The sequence below is a fragment of the Aquarana catesbeiana genome, linkage group LG09 (assembly GCF_042186555.1).
Source record: "Aquarana catesbeiana isolate 2022-GZ linkage group LG09, ASM4218655v1, whole genome shotgun sequence".
NCBI classification, from domain to species: domain Eukaryota; kingdom Metazoa; phylum Chordata; class Amphibia; order Anura; family Ranidae; genus Aquarana; species Aquarana catesbeiana.
This window is the reverse complement of record NC_133332.1, coordinates 14,810,527-14,833,585: the sequence shown is the minus strand read 5'-3', so window position 1 is coordinate 14,833,585 and position 23,059 is coordinate 14,810,527. Positions and strand designations below refer to the sequence as shown.

The following is a 23,059-nucleotide window of genomic DNA, read 5'->3' as shown; positions in this document are numbered from 1 at the left end:
CCCCCCCCACCCACCCATTCCATCATTTTGGCCAACCAGTGCTACCAATTTATACCCCCCCCCACAGTGCCACCAATATATACCCTATGCAGGGATTACTCCCTCTTTACCTTCAGTGCCACCCTTATGACTGCCCATTGCCACCATTATGTTCCTCCAGTGACACCAGCATATCCCCCCTGTGCCAGCAAAATACCCCCTCCCCCCGTGTCACTAATACATTCCCCCTTCAACAGGACCACCATTATGTTCCCCCCTGTGCCAACGATATATCCCATCCAGTGCCACCATTATGTCCTCCCAGTGCCACCAATATACTGTATACTCCCCATAGCACCACCATTACATCCGCCATGTGCCAGCAATATTTTCCCTACAGTGCCACCGTTTATGTTCTCCCAGGGCACCAATATATTCCCCCTCCAACACAACCACCATTGTATCCCCCCCCCCACCCATTCCTTCATTTTGGCCTCCCAGTGCCACCAATATATACCCCCCCCCCCTTTCCCTTCAGTGCCACCCTTATGCCTGCCCAGTGCCACCATTATGTTCCTCCAGTGACACCAGTATATCCCCCCTGTGCCAGCAAAATACCCCTCCCCCCAGTGTCACTAATATATTCCCCCTTCAACAGTACCACCATTATATACCCCCTGTGCCAACATTATATCCCATCCAGTGCCTCTAGTGAAACCAACATATCCGTCCTGTGCCAGAAATATACCCTTTTCCACCAGTGTCACCAATATATTCCCCCTTCAACAGTACCACCATTACTGTATATACCCCCTGTGCCAAAAAATATATCCCATCAAGTGCCACCATTATGTTCCTCTAGTGACACCAACCTTCCCCCCTCGTGCCAGCATTTTACCCCCTTCCCCCAGTGCCACCAATAATTTTCTCCTTCAGCGGTACCACCATTATATACCCCCTGTGCCAACAATATTTCTCATCCGGTGCCATCATTATGCCCTCCCAGTGCCACCAATATATCCCCTACTCCCCTACTGTACCTACTGTACTGTACTGTACAATATATCCCCTGCGATGTCCCAGCAATATACCCCCCCACTCCCCCTGTGCCACCATGATGTTCTCCCAGTGTCACTATTTGGTTCCCACAATGTCATCAATATGTTCCCCTCCACCTTACAGTACCACCAATATATCTCCCCCGTTCTATCAATATATACACCCCAGTTTCACAATTATGATCTCCCAGTGCTACCATAATGTGCCCCCATTGCCACCAATATATTTTCCCCCTCCCTGTGGTACCACTGTTATATCCCCTGTGTTGCCAATACATCCCCTTTTTCTTCAATGCCACCCTTATGCCTGCTCAGTCCCACCATTATGTTTACCCAATAACACCAATATACTCCCCCCCCCCCCCCGGTGCCACCATTATATCCCCCCGTGCCAGCAATATTCCCCCCCCCAGTGCCACAATTACATTCCCCCTCTCACAGTACAACCATTACATACCCCCTGTGCCAGCAATATACCCCCTTCCCCCAGTACCACCACCATGCCCCCATCAGCAGTGCTTTCCTTTTACCTTCCCCCTTATGCTGTGTGGCACAGGGAAGTGGTTCACAAGACATAGCTACGTGTTCAGCCCTTGTATAAGATGTCACATGGAGGAGAAGAGAAGGACCAGCATGGCAGTAAGGTAGCTCTGTATCACCTCCCCCACTCTGCATGGAGGTAGGGGGAGACGACTTACAGTGGAGGTTTGGCATGGCGAGGACATGATCTACGTGCCACATTGCCGCAACTGATGGGCTGATGGTCATGTTTGACTTGTTGTCAATCCCCACCTCAAAGTCTATCTAAAGCCAAACTTTTTTTTTTATATCTTGGATAGAATAGGGAAAGGTTTAAAACCACAAATAAAACATTTAATGAAAATCTAAAAATTAAACAAAAAAAAAAGTTTTGGTTTTAGATACATTTACGGGCCCATCGACAACTGTCCATTGCGGTACACTGACACCAATGACAGGGCACTGTTCCTCCCACTGACACCAATGACAGGGCACTATTCCTCCCACCGATACCAATGATGGGGCGCTATTCCTCCCACCATAGGTGTGCGCAGCCTAATGCATTAGGGTGTGCACCCTTAAGCTCAAACACACATGCATGTGTATATATCTGCATATATATGACCCCGGCACATTGATCTCCCTGATGGCACAGTGAAAGAGAAAAGGATAAACACTTCTCTTATGGCAGAGCCGGTAAGAGGGAGATCTTTCCCATGACACTGTTGCTACACAGAACGATAACACTAATGCGCATGGGGGGATTAGGGTGTGCCTGGGCACACCCAGCACACCCTGTGCGCACGCCTATGCCTCCCACTAATACCACTGATGGGACACTATTCCTCCCACTGACACCAATGATGGGACACTATTCCTCCCAGTAATACTAATGATGGGACACTATTCCTCCCACTGATACCAATGATGGGACACTATTCCTCCCACTGATACCAATGATGGGACACTATTCCTCCCACTAATACCAATGATGGGACACAATGACACCAGAAATGGAGCCAAATGACACCAATGATTGGGAATTATTCCTCCCGATGAGATCAACACTGGGGCCCAGTGAAACCAATGAAAGGCCACAAGTTCTCCCAATGACGCCAACATGGGGGCCCAATGACACCAATGATGGAGCACAATTCCTCCCACTGACATCAATAATGAGGTACTATTCCTCCCACTGACATCAATAAGGGGACACTGTTCCACACACTAATACCACTGATGGGGCACAATTTCTCCCAATGACACCAGCAATGGAGCCAAATGACACCAATGATTGGGAATTATTCCTCCCGATGAGACCAACAATGGGGCCCAGTGAAACCATTGATAGGCCACAAGTTCTCCCAATGACGACAACATGGGGGCCCAAACACACTAATGATGGAGCACAATTCCTCCCACTGACATCAATAATGAGGTACTATTCCTCCCACTGAAACAAGCCTTTCTGGGTAAATCACATTTAGGGCTAAATCTGGGTCACTAAAAATATTTGCAGACAGATTTTTTTCTCAACTCCTCATTTTGCTTGATATTCCTAAAGTTAATATTAACACACATTCACCTCTATAGAATGTCAGAAAATGGTTGCTTAGGTTTTGCTGAAGAAGAGCAGGGGATCACCCTACGTTTTCCAACACAACCAATGGATCTTACAGCTGTGGCAGGTGATCCACTTCCATTTATTCGCCTGTAGGAAGCAGCAGTTTGTGTCGGGGAAGGGGACCAGCTATCATTTGAGCTGATAAGAAATTTATTTACTGAAAACACATAAAGCTCTAAATGAGGCCGCAATAAAGCCAACATAACGGAACTGGTTCTTACACAGTTTGAGCAGATTGCTGCCACAGCTGATGTCTCTGTGTGTGCGGCTGAAATGACTTCATTTACTGTAACCTACTAAATTGAACTCACATAGGAGGAGGTTGTTAATGTCTGTTTTACAGCCTCTGCTCAGTTGTAAGGCCATAAAGCCTAAACAAGGACCATGTTAGCCAGCTCTGAAGTAGCTCCAATAGTTGAGTTCAAGCTCCAGGGGGCTCCAGAAACACTAATCTTTGGGCCAAGGGGCTCCAGCAACCATAATATCTGGGCCTGGGAGTGCTCCAGAGATACTCCTCTCTGAGCCGGTGGATTCCAGGTGCACCAATTTCCAGTAGGATGCAGAATATTTCTACTTTGGGTCCAGGTGGGTTAAAATCCAGGATGCTCCGGAATCCCTTTGTTGCAGGGAGCTCTATAAACACTCAGCACCGGGTCCAGAAACCCTAAGCTAGGTTCCAGGGATCTCTAGAAACCCTTAGCCGTGAACCCGAGGAGCTCCAGAAACCAGCAGCACTAGATACAGAAACCCTAATATAATAATATAAGGGTCCAGGTGTCTCAAAGAAAAAAAAACCCTTATCTGTGGTTTAAGGGAGCTCCAGAAACCCTCAGCTCTAGAAACACTTGTCGCATATGAAAACTCTTAGTTTCAGGTTCAGAAGGGTTCAGAATACCTTATCTCTGTATTCAAGGGGCTGTATAATCCCTTCGTTCCAAGAGATTTTAGAAACCCTTAACACAAGGTCCACAACTGCACTTAGTTGTGATTCTATAAAGCCTAAACAAGGACTTTGTTAGCCAGCTCTGAAGTAGCTTCAGTAGTTGAGTACAAGGGGCTTCATAAACCCTCATCTCCAGGCCAGGGGGCTCCAGCAACCATAATATCTGGGTCTGGGAGGGGCTCCAGAGATATTCCTGTCTGAGTCAGTGGACTTTAGAAGCAGTAATCTCCAGTTGGATTCAGAAAATCTCAACTTTGGGTTCATGTGGATATAAAATCCATGATGCTCAGAAATCTTTCTTGCGGGGAGCTCTAGAAACACTCAGCATAGGGTCCAGAAACCCTAAGGTAGGCTCCAGGGATCTCAAGAAACCCTTAGCTGTGGACCTAGGGGTTCTCCAGAAACCCTCAGCACTGGGTACAAACCCAGAAACCCTAATATATAAGGGTCCAGGTGTCTCAAAGAAATAAAAAAAACTTATCTGTGGGTTCAGGGAGCTCCAGAGACCCTTAGCTCCAGCTCTAGAAACACTCGTCTCCAGTAGCATCTGAAAACTCTTAGCTTCAGGTTCAGCATACCTCTAAATCTAGGAGGCTGTAGAATCCCTTTGTTCCAGGAGTCTTTAGAAACCCTCAGCACTAGGTTCAGAAACCCTAAGTTAAGGATCCAGGGGTTTCAATGAACACTTTGCTGCAGGTCCCTAATGGTTCAGAATCCCTCAGCTTAGTCAATGGTGCTTCATAAGTCCTTTGTTCCAGAGGGCTCTAGAAACCCTAAGGGTCCAAAGGTTTCAAGGAACCCTTAGCCCTGGGTCCAGGAAACTCCAGAAACCCTCAGCACTAAATGTATGTAGAAAACCCCAAGCTATGAGTTCAGGATTACTCAAGAAACCCTTATCTCTGGATCAAAAATGCCCCAGAACCCCTCAGCTTTGTCTTCAGAAACCTTCAACACAAGGTCTTGAAAACCCTATCTATGGATACAGGGGACTCAAGAATACCTTGGGTCTGAGTCCAGAGAACTATAGGAGCTATAGAAACCCAGGGGGCTCCTGAAACCCTCAGCCCCAGCATGACAGCTCTTTAAGAAATCATTACTTCAGGTCCAAAATTGTCATAAGGTAAACTTCTGAGTAATTTCAGATAAGAATAGAGTGAAGGCTAGATCTGCAGGGGTTACGATCAGTTGGCACCAGATATTAAAGTGGTCAGTAGCTGCTGAGATGCAAGCAGCTGACATTTTATGTAAATGTTGGCATTTCCTATAAAAGTCCAGCTTGTCCTCTGTGTACCCTATCAGTGAGGCCACCCAGCGCATTAGAGATTTGCATATAACCTGAGCTGCTTTTCTATCTGACATGTAGTTGTCACTGAAGATGGTTTATTGCGTCCTGAAAAATAAATGTACTAATGAAATCGCTGGTCATACTCTAGTAGTCTAACTAATACCAATGATGGTGCTCTATTCCTTCCACTGATACCAATGATGGGGCAGTATTCCTCCCACTGATACCAATGATGGTGCACTATTCCTCACACTGATACCAATGATGGTGCACTATTCCTCACACTGATACCAATGATGGTGCACTATTCCTCACACTGATACCAATGATGGTGCACTATTCCTCCCACTGATACCAATGATGGTCACTATTCCTCACACTGATACCAATGATGGGACACTATTCCTCCCACTGATACCAATGATTGGGCACTATTCCTGAAAGACAAAAACAGAACATTCCATAGCTCAACTCACCAACCAGTCTGCCAACTGACCAAATTAACCTGTCCAACAGTCTGCGGGTGTCCACTGTGCTCCTGTTCCTTTAAGGGGGATTGGGCTGCCTCCAGGCCCACCTACCCCTCATCTATCCATTTAATGCATGTGCTTCCATTGCGGAGACGCTTATAAATTCAGTAGCGTTAGGACTACAAGCAATACACAGGGTGCCGTGAAGAGGCCTTGCAGCTTATGCATGCATTAGCATAAGCGTGCGAACTAAACCCCTGTTTTTAACGCAGACTGTTGGAGAGGTTAATTTGGTCAGTTGGCAGACTGGTTGGTGAGTTCAGCTATGGAATGTTCTGTTTTTGTCTTTCATGCGTTTGCCCTTCCATGTGCTCTTTGCTGTGAAGGCCAGTTATAGGTGGGGGCAGGGGCCATTTGTTTGTTACTGGGCACTATTCCTCCCACTGATACCAATAATGGGGCACTATTCCTCCCACTGATACCAATGATGAGACAATATTCCTCCCACTGATACCAATGATGGGGCGCTATTCCTACCACTGATACCAATGATGGGGCACTATTCCTCCCACTAATAACAATGATGGGGCACTATTCCTCCCACTAATACCAATGATGGGGCACTATTCCTCCCACTAATATCAATGATGGGGCACTATTCCTCCCACTAATACCAATGATGGGGCACTATTCATCCCACTGATACCAATGAGGAGACAATATTCCTTCCACGGATACTAATGATGGGGCACTATTTCTCCCACTGATACCAATGATGGGGCACTATTTCTCTCACTGATACCAATGATGGAGCACTATTCCTCCCACTGATACCAGTGATGGGGCACCATTTCTCTCACTGATAGCAATGATGGGGTACTCTTCCTCCAACTGATACTAATGATGGGGCACTATTCCTCCCGCTGATACCAATGATGGGGCATTATGCCTCTCACCAATACCAATGATGGGACAGTATTCCTCCCACTGATACCAATGATGGGGCACTATTCCTCTCACTGATACCAATGATGGGGCACTATTTCTCCCACTAATACCAATGGCGGGGCACTATTCCTTTCACTGATACCAATGATGGGGCACTATTCCTTCCACTGATACCAGGGATGGGGCAATATTCCCCCCACTGATACCAAGGATTGGGCACTATTTCTCATGGATACTAATGATGGGGCACTCTTCCTCCCACTGATACCAAGGATGGAGCACTATTCCTCCCACTAATACCAATCGCGGGGCACTATTCCTTTCACTGATACCAATGATGGGGCACTATTCCTTCCACTGATACCAGGGATGGGGCAATATTCCCCCCACTGATACCAAGGATTGGGCACTATTTCTTATGGATACCAATGATGGGGCACTCTTCCTCCCACTGATACCAGGGATGTGGCACTATTCCTCTCGCTGATACCAGGGATGGGGCACTATTCCTCTTGCTGATACCAGGGATGGGGCATTACTCCTCCTCCTACTGACCACCAACTCTGAGGCCATATTTATTCTGCCTGATGCTGGGCCCAAGACATTTTCTACCATCATTGGCCACATTCTGCCCCCCCCAAAGCCTGAAGGACAGTGAACTGGCTCTTTGTTTGAAAAGTTTGGAGACCCTTGTTCTACATTATGGAGAATCCACTTGGGGAAGGTGAAGACTTGGCTTTTGGTGGCCACAGTTGAGTGGAACTGTTGGCTGGGAATCTCAGCACTGGAACATTATGAGAATGTGTTTTAAATTGCCAGGAACCACCCAAAACTGAAGTACGCATTTTAAATTCGGGCGGCTATTATTACAAAAAACATCCGGCAAATGACATCACATTATCAGAAAAAGTTTGGTGCATGCGTGGAATTTATCCGGCTACCTGCCATAACCAAGCCTCTGTCTAAACACTGGAAACCTGGGAATCACAGGTCTGTGTACAGATTACAGAGCTGAAGTGAATAAAAAGAAAACCACGGAGCCAATTCATGTTAGTCATGATATCACGTAGAAGCGAAGTATTAAATACAAAACCTAAACAATGCCAAATGGATTTGGCCGAGATCAAAAGCTGAATCCATCGTTCGTCTTTCATCTCCAGCATTCCAGTTCTGAGGACTGTGACCCCAGTCGAACATCTATTAAAGTTTCCTTTTGATCTTAACCTTGCATTTTTTTCTGTAAAAAGGGGCAATCTGCAAAAAAAAAAAAAATACATAGATAATTACGACATTGTGCTTCTAAGTGCTTTCATCATTTTGTGAGTAAATAGGCTTGTTTAAAAATTGGACAAAGCTAAAGAAAAGAAGAATGGAGTTTTTTTTTTTTTTTTTTGTGGTTGGAATGAAAAATATGTTTGTTAGGGAATTGGCCTGGGAAGACCTTTCTGAAGTTTATTTCAGCATGAAGCTTTTGGCTATCTTGCTTTTTCGGGGGCCATGGCATGCACGCCAGGATTCCTGCAAATTGGCCTTGTGACGGGAGTCACTTTGGTTGGGGGGGCCCGTGGAACCCAGCTCCCCTTGGAGAGGTCGGGAAACCCTTGTTTCAGCTCCCCATGGCCCTCTTATGTTTAAATCACCCTGTGTCTATTAGGGGCACAGGGTGACACTGAGAATGTGGTTTGGATTACTTCAAATGGAACAGTAATATTTATCCACAGTATCTCCCAGGAAATATATAAAGACTATTCCTGGTTTGTTTGATTCTGAACTATACATGTTAATTGAAAGAGCTGGTCACATTGGCCTCTGTTCAATGTACGAGCCGGACAGTCTGCTACGGGGGTCTCCTGCTATTGTCTGAAGGTGTTCTGTGTTTATACTTATGTTAATGTGTATTGTACCTTCTGTGCTTGGAGCCGACAAGTCTGACCTGCAATGAGACATCTGAGTCATCCAGGTGGCTAATTAATGTAATGTTTATAGTATATGTCGGTTGTTGTAATTATATTCCTGTATACAGTTTGTATTGTTAGGGTAATATGATCAGGAGGGGGGATGTCCTCCTGTGGTGTATATATTCTGTATTCTTGTTCAAATAAACGGTTCTTTTTCTGGTTTATTCCAAAACTGGTGTTGCCTAATTATTTGGGTAACTATAGCCAGATTCACTGGTCTCGCGTTGCAGAGCTTGGGAAGCAGCTTCTTGGTGGAGATACCCAGTCAAGGGTGTCCGGAGATCGTCACAGGCCCATCTGTCCTGACAATGCTGTATCCAGGGCCATGTACCAGGGTCACACCATCAGCCTTAAAAAGGGAATTAATTGCAGGAATTGGAGCCATGAGTGGGCAGCCCATGTATATTTTGAGGCCCTGGTCTGGAAGGACCAGCCAGTAAAGTAGATATGATGAGTGATCCCTGCATATTTAGAGGCTGGATCTGTGCAGGACCAACCCATAAAATGGGAGAGACCTGGACGAATCCACCTTTAAAGTAGGTGGACAAAATGCATACTGTGGGTGGAGTTGACAGTGTACTGGGATTCACGACCATACTGTTGGTAAGTATACCTATGGCTTAACATGGGCGAGGATGGCAGTCTGTACTTCCAATGGGACAAGCAGCTGGCAAAGCTTTACAGAACAAGAAGTATTCAGCAATGTTACAGGACAAACACTATCCAGCACTGTCGTGGGTCGAGCACTACCCAGCATCGTTGTGGGTCGAGCACTACCCAGCATCATCGTGGGAGGAGCACTACCCAGCATCGTTGTTGGAGGAGCACTACCCAGCACCATTGTGGGATGAGCGCTATTCAGCACCACCATGTTGTGGGACGAGCACTATCCAGTACTGTCGTGGGATGAGCACTACCCAGCACTGTCGGAGGAGCACTACCCAGCACCATCGTGGGACGAGCACTACCCAGCACCATCGTGGGAGGAGCACTACCCAGCACCATCGTGGGACAAGCACTACCCAGCACTGTCGTGGGAAGAGCACTACCCAGCACCATCGTGGGAGGAGCACTACCCAGCACCATCGTGGGACGAGCACTACCCAGCACTGTCGTGGGAAGAGCACTACCCAGCACTGTCGTGGGAAGAGCACTACCCAGCACCATCGTGGGAGGAGCACTACCCAGCACCATCGTGGGACGAGCACTACCCAGCACTGTCGTGGGAAGAGCACTACCCAGCACCATCGTGGGAGGAGCACTACCCAGCACCATCGTGGGACGAGCACTACCCAGCACTGTCGTGGGAAGAGCACTACCCAGCACTGTCGTGGGAGGAGCACTACCCAGCACTGTCGTGGGAGGAGCACTATCCAGCACCATTGTGGGACGAGCACTACCCAGCACTGTCGTGGGAGGAGCACTATCCAGCACCATTGTGGGATGAGCACTACCCAGCACCGTCGTGGGAGGAGCACTATCCAGCACCGTCGTGGGAGGAGCACTATCCAGCACCGTCGTGGTAGGAGCACTACCCAGCTCCGTTGTGGGAGGAGCACTACCCAGCTTCGTTGTGGGAGGAGCACTATCCAGCACCGTCGTGGGAGGAGCACTATCCAGCACCGTCGTGGGGGGAGCACTATCCAGCACCGTCGTGGGAGGAGCACTATCCAGCACTGTCGTGGGAGGAGCACTACCCAGCACCAATGTGGGAGGAGCACTACCCAGCACCATTGTGGGAGGAGCACTACCCAGCACCATTGTGGGAGGAGCATTATCTAGCACCGTCATGGAGGGAGCCTTCAGCATCGTCGTGGGACGAGCTTCCAGCACTAACATATGACTAGCAATCTCCAGAACTGTTTCAGGAGAAGCAGTATCGTAGAACAAGCATTCTTCAGCACCATTATAGCGCAAGCAGTATCCAGCACTGTCACAAGAAAAAGCAGAAAAAATATACTGCTGATCCCACAAAAACCACGGAGCACAAATCTTCCTCTGCTCCCTACTGTATTATCTGAAGCAGTGTTAATACCCTGCCCTTCTCTATGGACTGCAGAACACATTCCCCCTATGATATGGAGATGAGGAGGGGGGAAGGGTATCCTGTAGTCCAAATCATGAGCCAGCAGCATAGGGTGACAATGCTGAAGAGAAAACTAATGCAGCCATCACCTCTGAAGGACTGGAAAGCTGCAATGTGTGACATTTTTGTTTTCTGGGGACTCTTTAATTCTCTGTATAATTTGCTTCAACACTGTTTAATGCATGTGGTCATAGTACACATTATTAGATGCAGTCATCCTCATTATAGAAATTCCTCAGTCCTTAGCACATTGGTGATTTTATTTTCTATTAGATAAACACAAATCATGAAATGATATCATTAAATAAACACATAATTGTATTTTCAGAGACCCACTTATGCTCGCCGTCCTCCACAGATGTCTCATCACTTTTTTGTTTAGCCAATCACAAGTGACCCCTAACTCCGGCCCTATCTAATACCGGGGCCCCTTCTCCTCGCTGCGCGCATTGAATCAATGTTTCCGGATGGGCTCCGTTTCAATTATTTTAATTCAGACTGTTATTAGTTGCAATGTGTTGACTGTAAATGTAATTAAGTGTTTTGTTCTAATATCAAAATGCGTCAGTTCAGCGAGTCACCATTTCATTAGATTAATTGCAGAGCTCCATTCTCCGTCTGTTAATTTAGCTGTTTACAGTTTTGACAGCGAAGCTTTCACAGTAATAGCGCAAGACGGCATGGTACAATCAATTAGATCTATTGTAGCATTGTTCCATCGCTTATTGTTCCTCTCTGCTGTCACTTTTGTTTTCTCCGGAGCGGATTTTACAAATCAACTCCAATCCGAGAGAGGCAAACGTGGCTTTATATCAAAGAGCGAACAACAATTCTGGGGGAAGGGGGAAGGCATTAGAGTGTAAATTTTTTTTATTTTAAAAATCATACAAACATACAGCTTAATAATAAAAACATATTTACACAAAAATAAACAACTAAACAAAAACAAGCGTGTTTATATCAGCAAGTAAAGAAAACCGTTTCCTGAAAGAAACATATTTTAATGACAACAAAAAAGAAACTACAAACCCCGAACCTCAACTTAAACACGATCCAGGCTAAGAAACCTTTTGAGATTTAATCAACATAAGGATGCGATTCCAAACCCCCCCATTAACCCCTCCCCCCACATCATTCATCCCGACTTCCACATCATTCACCTTGCATTCTGCACCAGCCACCCTCATTCCCTTCCAACCTCCCCCCCACCATCATCCAATCCATCCCTCACTCAACCCCTTGGTGTCTGCCGACCTCCAGCCGTACTTCTGCCACGCTGAGGAGGAGGGGTTGGCACCACCATACATTCCGGTCCAGCACCCTCCACTGCCTTCACTACACTAGGAGAAACAATAGGTGCAGACACAGATTTGACAACCACACTTTCTGACACTGACTGGGAGACCACAGACTGGGGGGACACTGACACCACAGCTGGCCTCACAGACCTAGATTCTGACGGGACAAAGACACTAGAATCCCCTGGTACAACCTCCGCCAACCCAGACTCTTCTCCATCCAGACGGAAGAATTCCTCCACCAGCTCTGGCTTATCGTGCAAAGCCTCAGGGCACCGGGTATAAGGGTGACCAACCTTATCACATAGGTTATTTAATGAAGTTACAATCCCTTGCCAGATGCCCCAGTTCCTGGCACAAAGAGCACTCCTGTTCTGGACATTTAGAGGAGAAATGTCCCTTGACTCCACATTTATGGCACAGCTTAGGTTGACCAGGGCAGAAGACAGTAATCCTAGCTCTACCAATAAAGGCAGAGGAGGCCAAATGCTGGACCACATTCCCACACACACTCAACCTCATTGGCACTGACCACCCTCCCGTCCAGATTCCTCTATCATCCACAATCTTTTTTAGTGGACACAACGTTTCACCAAACCTCCTCAACCTGACCCATATATCCTCGGGGGGTATAGACTCATTCCTTGTCAGGATAGTCACATTCTTAATCAAGGGCTGACGTGAGACAACTTTGGGGACAAGCCCCTTCCAGTCCGGCTGGCCCCTATATACACGCTCATACCGCTCCCAAAACAGATCCAGCGATTCTAGACACACAAATGACAAATCATATTCAAAGGAACCAGCCGGACTGATAAGAGCATAAATATCCTCCGCCTTAAATTCCATGGCTAGAATGTTATCCATAACCTCCCTCCTGATAGGTGGAATACCTCTTCCTTCCCACCCGAGCTGTACTACATTCCTGCGTTTAATGGAATGTGTGTTAGGTGAAAGTCGCACAACTGGCTCCCTTCCACCACCAGCAGCATGACTTTGTCCCAAAAACTCTAATGTCCTTTCCCCCCACCAGTGGAGGAGATGGAGATCACGGCCAAAGTCGACTGCTGCTCACTGTGGACTTTGGCCGTGATCTCCTCCACCGACGAGAAACCATGCATTCTCCTCTGCTGACCACTGGCAATTTTTTCAGCAATCTGGAGCTTCTACACACATTTCTGACATCTACTCCTAATACTGGCTACGAGTTTGGGGTCACCAATTTTTTGGGATCTTTGTGAGGAGCATCTGGGGTCTCAATGTCACCAGGAAGGGGACACCTTTGAGAGGAACCACTGCGACTCTGGCGTATACAGAATTTCTAGCACGATTTTATTCATGACAAGCTTGGTACGGGCTGTCTGTTTGAGTTTTGCATCTTATGATCTTTTCTATGGAATGACCCTGAAGAAAGGATTCTTCATGGTTCCTGAAACGCGTCGGGCATAGTGCAAAGAGGACATCTATACCACATCTAGCTCTGCCAATAGTCCTATTTTAAGATGTATTGAAAATGTTGTTCCATGGTGATGTATGCACCTAATTTTTATCTATGTATATGAGTAAAACTTAATATTTTACCTTTTATTTCTATATTTGAGTTGCCCTTAAAGTCCCTAAGTACTGGGGGGGGGGGTGCATAGAATGGCAGTTGGTTTGGCAGTCCTCGGCTTGTATAATAAGGGACGTTTTTGCTGTTTCAGGTCTCACGGCAGCTGCCATGGCAGAAGCGATGAAGCTGCAGAAGATGAAGCTGATGGCGATGAACAGTCTTCATGGAAACGGCAGTCAGAATGGAACCGAGTCGGAGAACGAAGAACTGAATTCCAACGCAGGTATGAGATCGAAATCTCTCCTTCACACCAATGATGTGATGTGTGTAGCTTTAGAAACCTTTCTTGATTTTTGGGGGTACAAAAAAAAAAAAATGAAGAAAATCTAACGTATGATAGAAAAATGTCGCCACAAATATTTTTAGATGGATTGGTGAGGATGATGTCACCTCCTCGCCGCGTATTTTAGCCCTGAAAACCCTGAGTGCTACACGGCAAACCGCACGCGGTTGCAGGCCCGGTTGCAGCGCAGGCCCATTTACTTGGTTGAGTTGGTTGGATTCGGCAGCGGTACTGCCCACCGAGTATGACATGCGCTTTAATTTTTGCCATAAGGCAAAGCATCATGGCTGCATCATGTGTACAGTCTAGACATGAGCATGACAAAAAAAATTGTTTCGATTAGTTAGTCTAGGTATTTAGCTTTGCTAAATTTGGTTGATTCGTTCAATTTGTACTTGGATTTTTTTAAATTATCTTTCAAATCTACTGTTTTGTTCTTTTTTCAATTCACAATCGATAAATTTTGAATCGGTCGAATCTAAAACTTTCGATTTTTTTGTTTTGTTTTTCGATTCCAGTGTGGCAAAGTGAACGAACAAAAGAAAAATCTTCATCAAATAATTACAATGACTCTTTAAATTACCGTTGACTTAACAAAAACAGCATTATTTCAAAATAGTACTCTAATAACACACACCGTCTTTGATTTCAGCAATATGTATACAGTTAGAATTCGACTGGAGTTCAATGTAAAATTTGATCTGAATTTGAATTTCAGTCCGAATTTCCGAAATTCGGATAAATTTTGTTTCTTAATTCGGAGCATTCGGTAAAATTTGTTTATATTGTAATTCGGGTATTCGAATGTATCCTAATCTACGAAAAATTCGTCTGAATGTTAATTCGGAATGAAACGAAACGCGCATGTCTAGTACTGTCCTGAGTGGCTGCATGTCCTTCTTTACACACCATGGAATGTATACTGGCAACATTGTTGCAGATACTTAAAATGGCCTAAAATTACTCCTTGTATCTCCTTTATTGGTTACATTGATAGATAATAATGTCTTGGACATCTGATTGCAGTCTGGATATTATTCTTTCTATCTGGCTCACTATAGGAAATATGAGTGGAGTTTTGGTGGGAACGGCCATATTTCTTATATTGGAGGACTAAAGCTACTTAGTAATTATACTTCTCAAGGAAATGTGTTTTAATGCAATCCATGGAGGAGTCCGGAGATGCAATGATCATATACTCATTTTTTTAGACTGAGTTGTAAAAATGGCATCCCTGATGGTTGGGTATGCCTCTTGTCTATCTCCGGTGGTTCCCCTACTCAGGGCCGTCTTTAACCCTTTCATGACTAAGCCTATGTTTGAAATGTGGTGTTTACAAGTTAAAATCCGTATTTTTTGCTAGAAAATTACTTAGAGTTCCCAAACATTATATATATTTTTTTAGCAGAGAATCTAGAGAATAAAATGGCGATTGTTGCAATATTTTATATCACACGGTATTTGTGCAGCGGTGTTTTCAAGAACTTCCGACAACAAAAATTCGAGAGCTGGATCTCAAATTTTCCGACAACAAAATCCGTTGTCGTAAATTCCGAGCGCGTGTACACAATTCCGACGCACAAAATTCCACGCATGCTCGGAATCAAGTAGAAGGAGCCACACTGGCTGTTGAACTTCATTGTTCTCGGATCGTCATAGGTCTTGTACGTCACCGCGTTCTTGACGTTCGGAATTTCCGACAAGATTTTTGTGACCGTGTGCATGCAAGACAAGTTTGAGCCAACATCCGTCGGAAAAAAATCCAGGGTTTTGTTGTCGGAATATCTGATCGTGTGTACGCGGCATTACAATTCATTATTTATGTTATTTCTATAATGAAATCCTGAGATTTTTCCTACATATTTAAAGGAGAAGTTCACCTTTTGTAACTTGTTACAGTTCAGCCCCGGCCCGCACTCCCTTCTCTCCCCACCTGCCGTCACCATTTTCAAACAGCCTGGCTGTTGGGCACTCTGCCCACATGGCCCCATCATTCATTCACACCAGTGGCTGAACTACCAGGGTCACAATGGTCCCAGTTGCGACCGGGCCCTGGCATTCCGCCACCGTGAGGAAGCCCCAAGACCGTAGGAAAGGGGCAGTTGCAGAACATGTGAAAGGGCCCCACTGCAGGACAATAAAGGGGCCCCCCGGGATCAGAAGGAAGGGCCCCAGGACCGATTGAAAGGGCCCAGGCAGTCAGGGGGCGCCCTTCATGGTTTCTTTCACCGATGCGCTGAAGCTTCTAGTTACACCTCTGAGTCACACAGTACCATCAGCTGCCGCGGTAATTCTCAATGAACTATGAGGGCGCTAGTGAGCTCTATCCTAGTCCATTGATTCTTCCAGCAGTTCAGTAACTGTCTATACAGGTGGTATAAGCTGAAAGCTGGGGAGAAAGTCCGCAGCAGCTTGGCATTACACCTGAAATCTGCTGATGGCACATGCAATGCTTTCCAAGCTGCAGTGTAAAAAAATAAATGCATATTTTTTACCTGCAAAATAATGTGCATTTATAATATTTATTTTTATTTATTTTTATAAAAGGTGAACTTATCCTTTAATTCATTTTTTTTAATATTACTCGTGTCTTCCGAAGATGCAGACTCTCTGGGAAAAGTGTTGATAATCCTCACTATAATCAAACTCTACCAAACACGAATATCTTTTATATATGTGTGTATATATATATATATATATATATATATATATATATATATATATATATATATATATATATATACGCACTATATTACCAAAAGTATTGGGTCTCCTGCCTTTACACACTCATGAACTTTAATGGCAGCCCAGTCTTAGTCCGTAGGGTTCAATATTGAGTTGGCCCACCCTTTGCAGCTATAACAGCTTCAACTCTTCTGGGAAGGCCGTCCACAAGGTTTAGGAGTGTGTCTATGGGAATGTTTGACCATTCTTCCAGAAGAGCATTTGTGAGGTCAGGCACTGATGTTGGGCGAGAAGGCCTGGCTCTCAGTCTCCACTCTAATTCATCCCAAAGGTCTTCTATCGGGTTGAGGTCAGGACTCTGTGCAGGCCAGTCGAGTTCCTCCACCCCAAACTCACTCATCCATGTCTTTATGGGCCTTGCTTTGTGCACTGGTCCAAATCATTTGGTGGGGGGGGGGGGGGAATTATGGTGTGGGGGGTTGTTTTTCAGGGGTTGGGTTTGGCCCCTTAGTTCCAGTGAAGGGAACTCTTAAGACGTCAGCATACCAAGACATTTTGGAAAATTTTAGGTTCCCAACTTTGTGGGAACAGTTTGGGGATGGCCCCTTCCTGTTCCAACATGACTGCGCACCAGTGCACAAAGCAAGGTCCATAAAGACATGGATGAGTGAGTTTGGGGTGGAGGAACTTGACTGGCCTGCTGGGCGAGAGCAATATATCTAGCGCTAGACCTCCTCTATAACTCTAAACAGGTAACCTTTTTTTTAAAAGCGTCGCCTATGGCGATTTTTAAGTACTATAGTTTGTCGCCATTCCACAAGTGTGCACAATTTTAAAGCATGACATGTTGGTTATCTATTTACTCGTCGTAACATCATCTTTTTCATTGTTCAAAAAAATTGGGGTAACTATGATGTGTTTTTTTATATATATATATATATATATATATATATATATATATATATATAAAAGTTTATTTAAAAAAAAAAAAATTGTGTTTGAAAGACCGCTGTGCAAATGCTGTGTGACATAAAATATTGCAACGATCGCCATTTTATTCTCTAGGGTCTCAGCTAAACATATATATATATATATATATATAAATATAAAGTAATTTTCTAGCAAAAATGATTTTCTAGCAAAAATAATTTTTATAAAAATTAATTTTCTAGCAAAAATAATTTTTTTATCAAAAATTATTTTTATCGAAAATTATTTTCTAGCAAAAATTATTTTCTAGCAAAAATACTAATTTAAACTTGTGAACAAAAGTACCAGGAACGGTCTGGTCTTCAGTGGCTAATTTATCATTCAGTTAGGGTTTAGATCTTAATAATGTAATTTTTAGGATGAGCTCTGACCCCGTTTCTACATAAAACATGAGCAGTTGGTGGGACACGTCTGAAAAGCATGGCTACCTACACACCCTTCGATGTTTGGGCGTTGTTAATGACAAACCTGGCTGCCTGCGGTCATCTTAGTAATGCGCCTCGGCTGCATTTATTCCTCAAAAAACGACTTTAAGATGAAATTATAATATTCCGCATTTAGTGAGTGTAACGCTGACAGGACGCCATTGTTTCTGAGCTGTCACAACAGATTACGGGATGCTTCCTCACCATTTTCATTGCAATTCGATGCCGTGACAGCTGATCCTGCCCTTCAGATCTTAATTGTTATTGTTTTAGAAGCAGTCACTCAAAATGCTAAAATATCTTTTTTTTTTTTTCTTCCTAAGCATTGAGTCGGATCACGTTCAGTTATTCACTCACGTCGCCTCCAAAATGCTGAACACAACTGATGTGAAAAGGATTATTATTTTTATACTTTAATTATTATGATAATCAAGGAGCTGAAAAAAAAAATATTACAATGTATCCAAACTTAATAAAAAAAAAAAAAAAATCGCTAGATTGTAGCTGAGCTGTGGGATGTGGCGGCTGCATTAGGTTTTTTTTTTTTATCAGGCTTTTATTTCTATCATTTCACTTCCTGTCCTAGGGCGACAATCCAAAAATAGGAGAGAGCAGAAGAATGCATAAGGCAGCGTTCCTCAACCTTTAAACATGTCCAAAACTCTGGAGGCACCAAGCCAAAAATGTAAATGGTATTATCAAAGGGAAACCTGAGCCTGGGACAGTGCACACAACCGTCTCCATGAATTTACTTCACATCAGCCTCGTATCAAATCAGAATCCTCCCTTTACATCAGAGGTCCCCCATCACCTCAGAGTACCTCCTTCACATCACAGGTCATCATAACATCAGAGGTCCCCCCATCACATCAGAGTACCTCCTTCACATCACAGGTCACCATAACATAAGAGGTCCCCCCATCACATCAGAGTACCTCCTTCACATCACAGGTCATCATAACATCAGAGGTCCCCCCATCACATCAGAGTACCTCCTTCACATCACAGGTCATCAATACATCAGAGGTTCCCCCATCACATCAGAGTACCTCCTTCACATCACAGGTCACCATAACATAAGAGGTCCCCCCATCACATCAGAGTACCTCCTTCACATCACAGGTCATCATAACATCAGAGGTTCCCCCATCACATTAGTGACCTCCATCGCATCAGAGGGTATGCCCGTTATGTCAGAGGACCCCTCATCACCTCAAAGGTCCCTCCATCACATCAGAGGGTACACCTGTTATGTCAGAGGACCCCTCATCAACTCAAAGGTCCCTCCATCACATCAGAGGGTACACCTGTTACGTCAGAGGACCCCTCATCACCTCAAAGGTCCCTCCATCACATCAGAGGGTCCCCCGTCACATATGTGATCCCACACCCCCCCAATTACATCAGAAGACCCTCCTATCATATCAGAGCCACCCCTCACAGCAGAGGTACCCCATCACATCAGAGGTCCCTCCTCTTTACAACTGAGGCCCCCTCCATCATATCAGAGGTCCCCATCACATTAATGTTGCCCTTGTATAGTCAGAAGTCCCCCCCCCCCATTATACCAGAGGTTTTGGCTCCAGCATTATGGCAGAGGGCGGGAGACGAAGAGGTCAGGAGGAGGTGGATTTTCCTACCTTTCCACTCTTAATTTAGGATGTATCTTGTCTATAAACCAGAGGCTCTGGATGGACAGTTGGATGTATCCAGTCTAAAAACCAGAGGCTCTGGATGGACAGTTGGATAAATGGTTCTATATTTAGTATGTATCCGGTCTATAAACCAGAGGCTCTGGATGGACAGTTGGATAAATGGCTCTATAGTTAGGACCTACTGGTCTATAAACCATTTAGTATGTATCTGGTCAATAAATCAGAGGCTCTGGATGGACAATTGGATGAATGGTTCTATATTTAGGATATATCTGGTCTATAAATCAGAGGCTCTGGATGGACAATTGGAGAATGGCTCTATATTTAGGATGTATCCGGTCTATAAACCAGAGGCTCTGGATGGACAGTTGGATAAATGGCTCTATAGTTAGGACGTACTGGTCTATAAACCATAGGCTCTGGATGGACAGTTGGATAAATGGCTCTATAGTTAGGACGTACTGGTCTATAAACCATAGGCTCTGGATGGACAGTTGGATAAATGGTTCTATATTTAGTATGTATCTGGTCTATAAACCAGAGGCTCTGGATGGACAGTTGGATACATGGATCTATATTTAGGATGTATTCGGTCTATACACCAGAGGCTCTGGATGGACAGTTGGATAAATGGCTTTATATTTAGGATGTATCTGGTCTTTAAACCAGAGGCTCTGGATGGACAGTTGGATAAATGGCTTTATATTTAGGATGTATCTGGTCTTTAAACCAGAGGCTCTGGATGGACAGTTGGATAAATGGTTCTATATTGAGGATGTAACAGTCTATAACCAGATGCTCTGGATCGACAGTTGGATAAATAGTTCTATATTTAGGATGTTTCCAGTCTATAAACCAGAGGCTCTGGATGGACAGTTGGATAAATGGCTCTATATTTAGGATGTAACAGTCTATAAACCAGAGGCTCTGGATGAACAATTGGATGAATGGCTCTATATTTAGGATGTATCCGGTCTATAAACCAGAGGATCTGAATGGACAGTTGGATAAATGGTTCTATATTTAGGATATATCTGGTCTATAAACCAGAGGCTCTGGATGGACAGTTGGATAAATAGTTCTATATTTAGGATGTATCCGGTCTATAAACCAAAGGCTCTGGATGGACAGTTGGATAAATGGTTCTATATTTAGGATGTGAGGGCTAATCTGAGGACATTTTGAAAGTGCCGGGCCTTCATTCACAGAATACTGATGTAGAGGACGATGCTGACATCATTATCTCAGCGCTGCTTTCTGTATCAATAAGAATCACCAATCCAGATTAAAGGCAAAGGGGAAAAAGTCCTGAGGCTCTCCTGCATATCGCTGGATTGCAATGGGGATCAGGTAAATATTAGGGGGGCTGCGGCCCACAGAAGGTTTTTTTTTTACCTTTGTGCATGGAATGCATGAAGATAAGCAACCTTGAGCCTTTAGAACTGCTTTAAATCTGCTAAAACCTTTCTAGATGCATCAGAACAAAAGGGCTTTTAATATTACACTTTGTTTTCTTCAAAAAGGCAGCCACAGTCTCGGTCAGAAATCACAACCTCTGCCAGCATGCTGCAAAAAATAACCTTTGCTCTTTATGTGGAAGCAGTGGTCTCTCTGTTGAGGTCCGACCCCCCCCCCCCCCATTTACTGAGTCATAGTTAGACCTTTTCAATTAGCATTGGGCAGGATATTTGCCGAATAGAGATCTCAAGCTCTAACTCAGCAGAAGCCATGGCAGAGAGACCACTGCTTTCACGAAAGGAGCAAGAGTCTTTCTCTGCAGCATGCTGGCAGGGGACAGGCTTTTCTAATTGGGCTGTGGCTGCTTTCATTAAAAAAAACAAATGTAAAACTTTGCAGGCTTTTGTTTTGATGCTCCTGAAATGTGTTTATCGAATTTAAACTTCAAGTTCAGTTGGGCTCAAGGGTAAAGACTGAGCTAGCTAAAAAAATCACTATCCCTTCCTTTTATAGTACCTTGAAAAAGTATTCATACCCCTTTGACATTTTCCACATTTTGTCAAAAGTATTTATACATTTTCCACATTTTGTCATGTTACAGCCAAAAACGTAAATGTATTTTATTGGGATTTTATGTGATAGACCAACACAAAGTGGCACATAATTGTGAAGTGGAAGGAAAATGATAAATGGTTTTCAACATTTTGTACAAATAAATATATGAAAAGTGTGTGGGGTACATTTGTATGGCGCCCCCCGGAGTCAATACTTTGTAGAACCCCCTTTCTCTGCAATTACAGCTGCAAGTCTTTTTGGGGATGTCTCTACCAGCTTTGCACATCTAGAGAGGGACATTTCTGCCCATTCTTCTTTGCAAAATATCTCAAGCTCTGTCAGATTGGATGGAGAGCGTCTGTGAACAGCAATTTTCAGGTCTTGCCACAGATTCTCAATTGGATTTAGGTCTGGACTGTGACTGGGCCATTCTAACACATAAATATGCTTTGATCTAAACCATTCCATTGTAGCTCTGGCTGTATGTTTAGGGTCGTTGTCCTGCTGGAAGGTGAACCTCCGCCCCAGTCTCAAGTCTTTTGCAGACTCTAACAGGTTTTCTTCTAAGATTGTCCTGTATTTGTCTCCATCCATCTTCCCATCAACTCTGACCAGCTTCCATGTCCCTGCTGAAGAAAAGCATCCCCACAACATGATGCTGACACCACCATGTTTCACGTGGGGATGGTGTGTTCAGGGTGATGTGCAGTGTTAGTTTTCCACCACACATTTTGCTTTTATGCCAAAAAGTTCAATTTTGGTCTCATCCGACCAGAGCACCTTCTTCCACATGTTTGCTGTATCCCCCACATGGCTTCATGAGAAAGAAGTGTCACCAGCACACCAGAATCTCCAAAATTGGGTCCAAAATTTTAATCACATAGTATCAAAAAATAAACAGAAGCAATGTTTCAGAGCCACGCAGGACCCCTTCCTCAGGCATGTGACTTGATGAAGGGGATCCTGCGTGGCTCTGAAACGTCGCTTCTATTTATTTTTTTGATTCTATGTGATTAAAATTTTGGACCCAATTTTGGAGATCCTGGTGTGCTGGTGACACTTCCTTCTTATGATTGCAGTCGGTTCCAGCCGTTGGTCATTTCAGCACCCAATTTAGGATACAGCCATTTGTGCAGGAACGTGTGCGTTGGGAGTATTGCATTGGACCCCCACATGGCTTTTTTGCAAACTACAAACAGGACTTCTTATGACTTTCTTTCACCAATGT

At 44.6% G+C, this 23,059-nt stretch overlaps 1 protein-coding gene across 7 annotated transcripts in view; it reads left to right on the top strand.

Moving 5' to 3' along the window:
* Window positions 1–23,059, top strand: part of DACH2 (dachshund family transcription factor 2) — a 653,893-nt gene that overhangs the window by 342,730 nt on the left and 288,104 nt on the right. For all 7 annotated transcript variants that reach the window (XM_073598116.1, XM_073598117.1, XM_073598115.1 and 4 more), the window contains one exon: window positions 13,872–14,003. In XM_073598116.1, the coding sequence (XP_073454217.1) occupies window positions 13,872–14,003 (132 nt within the window). The remainder of the gene's footprint in view (window positions 1–13,871; window positions 14,004–23,059) is intronic.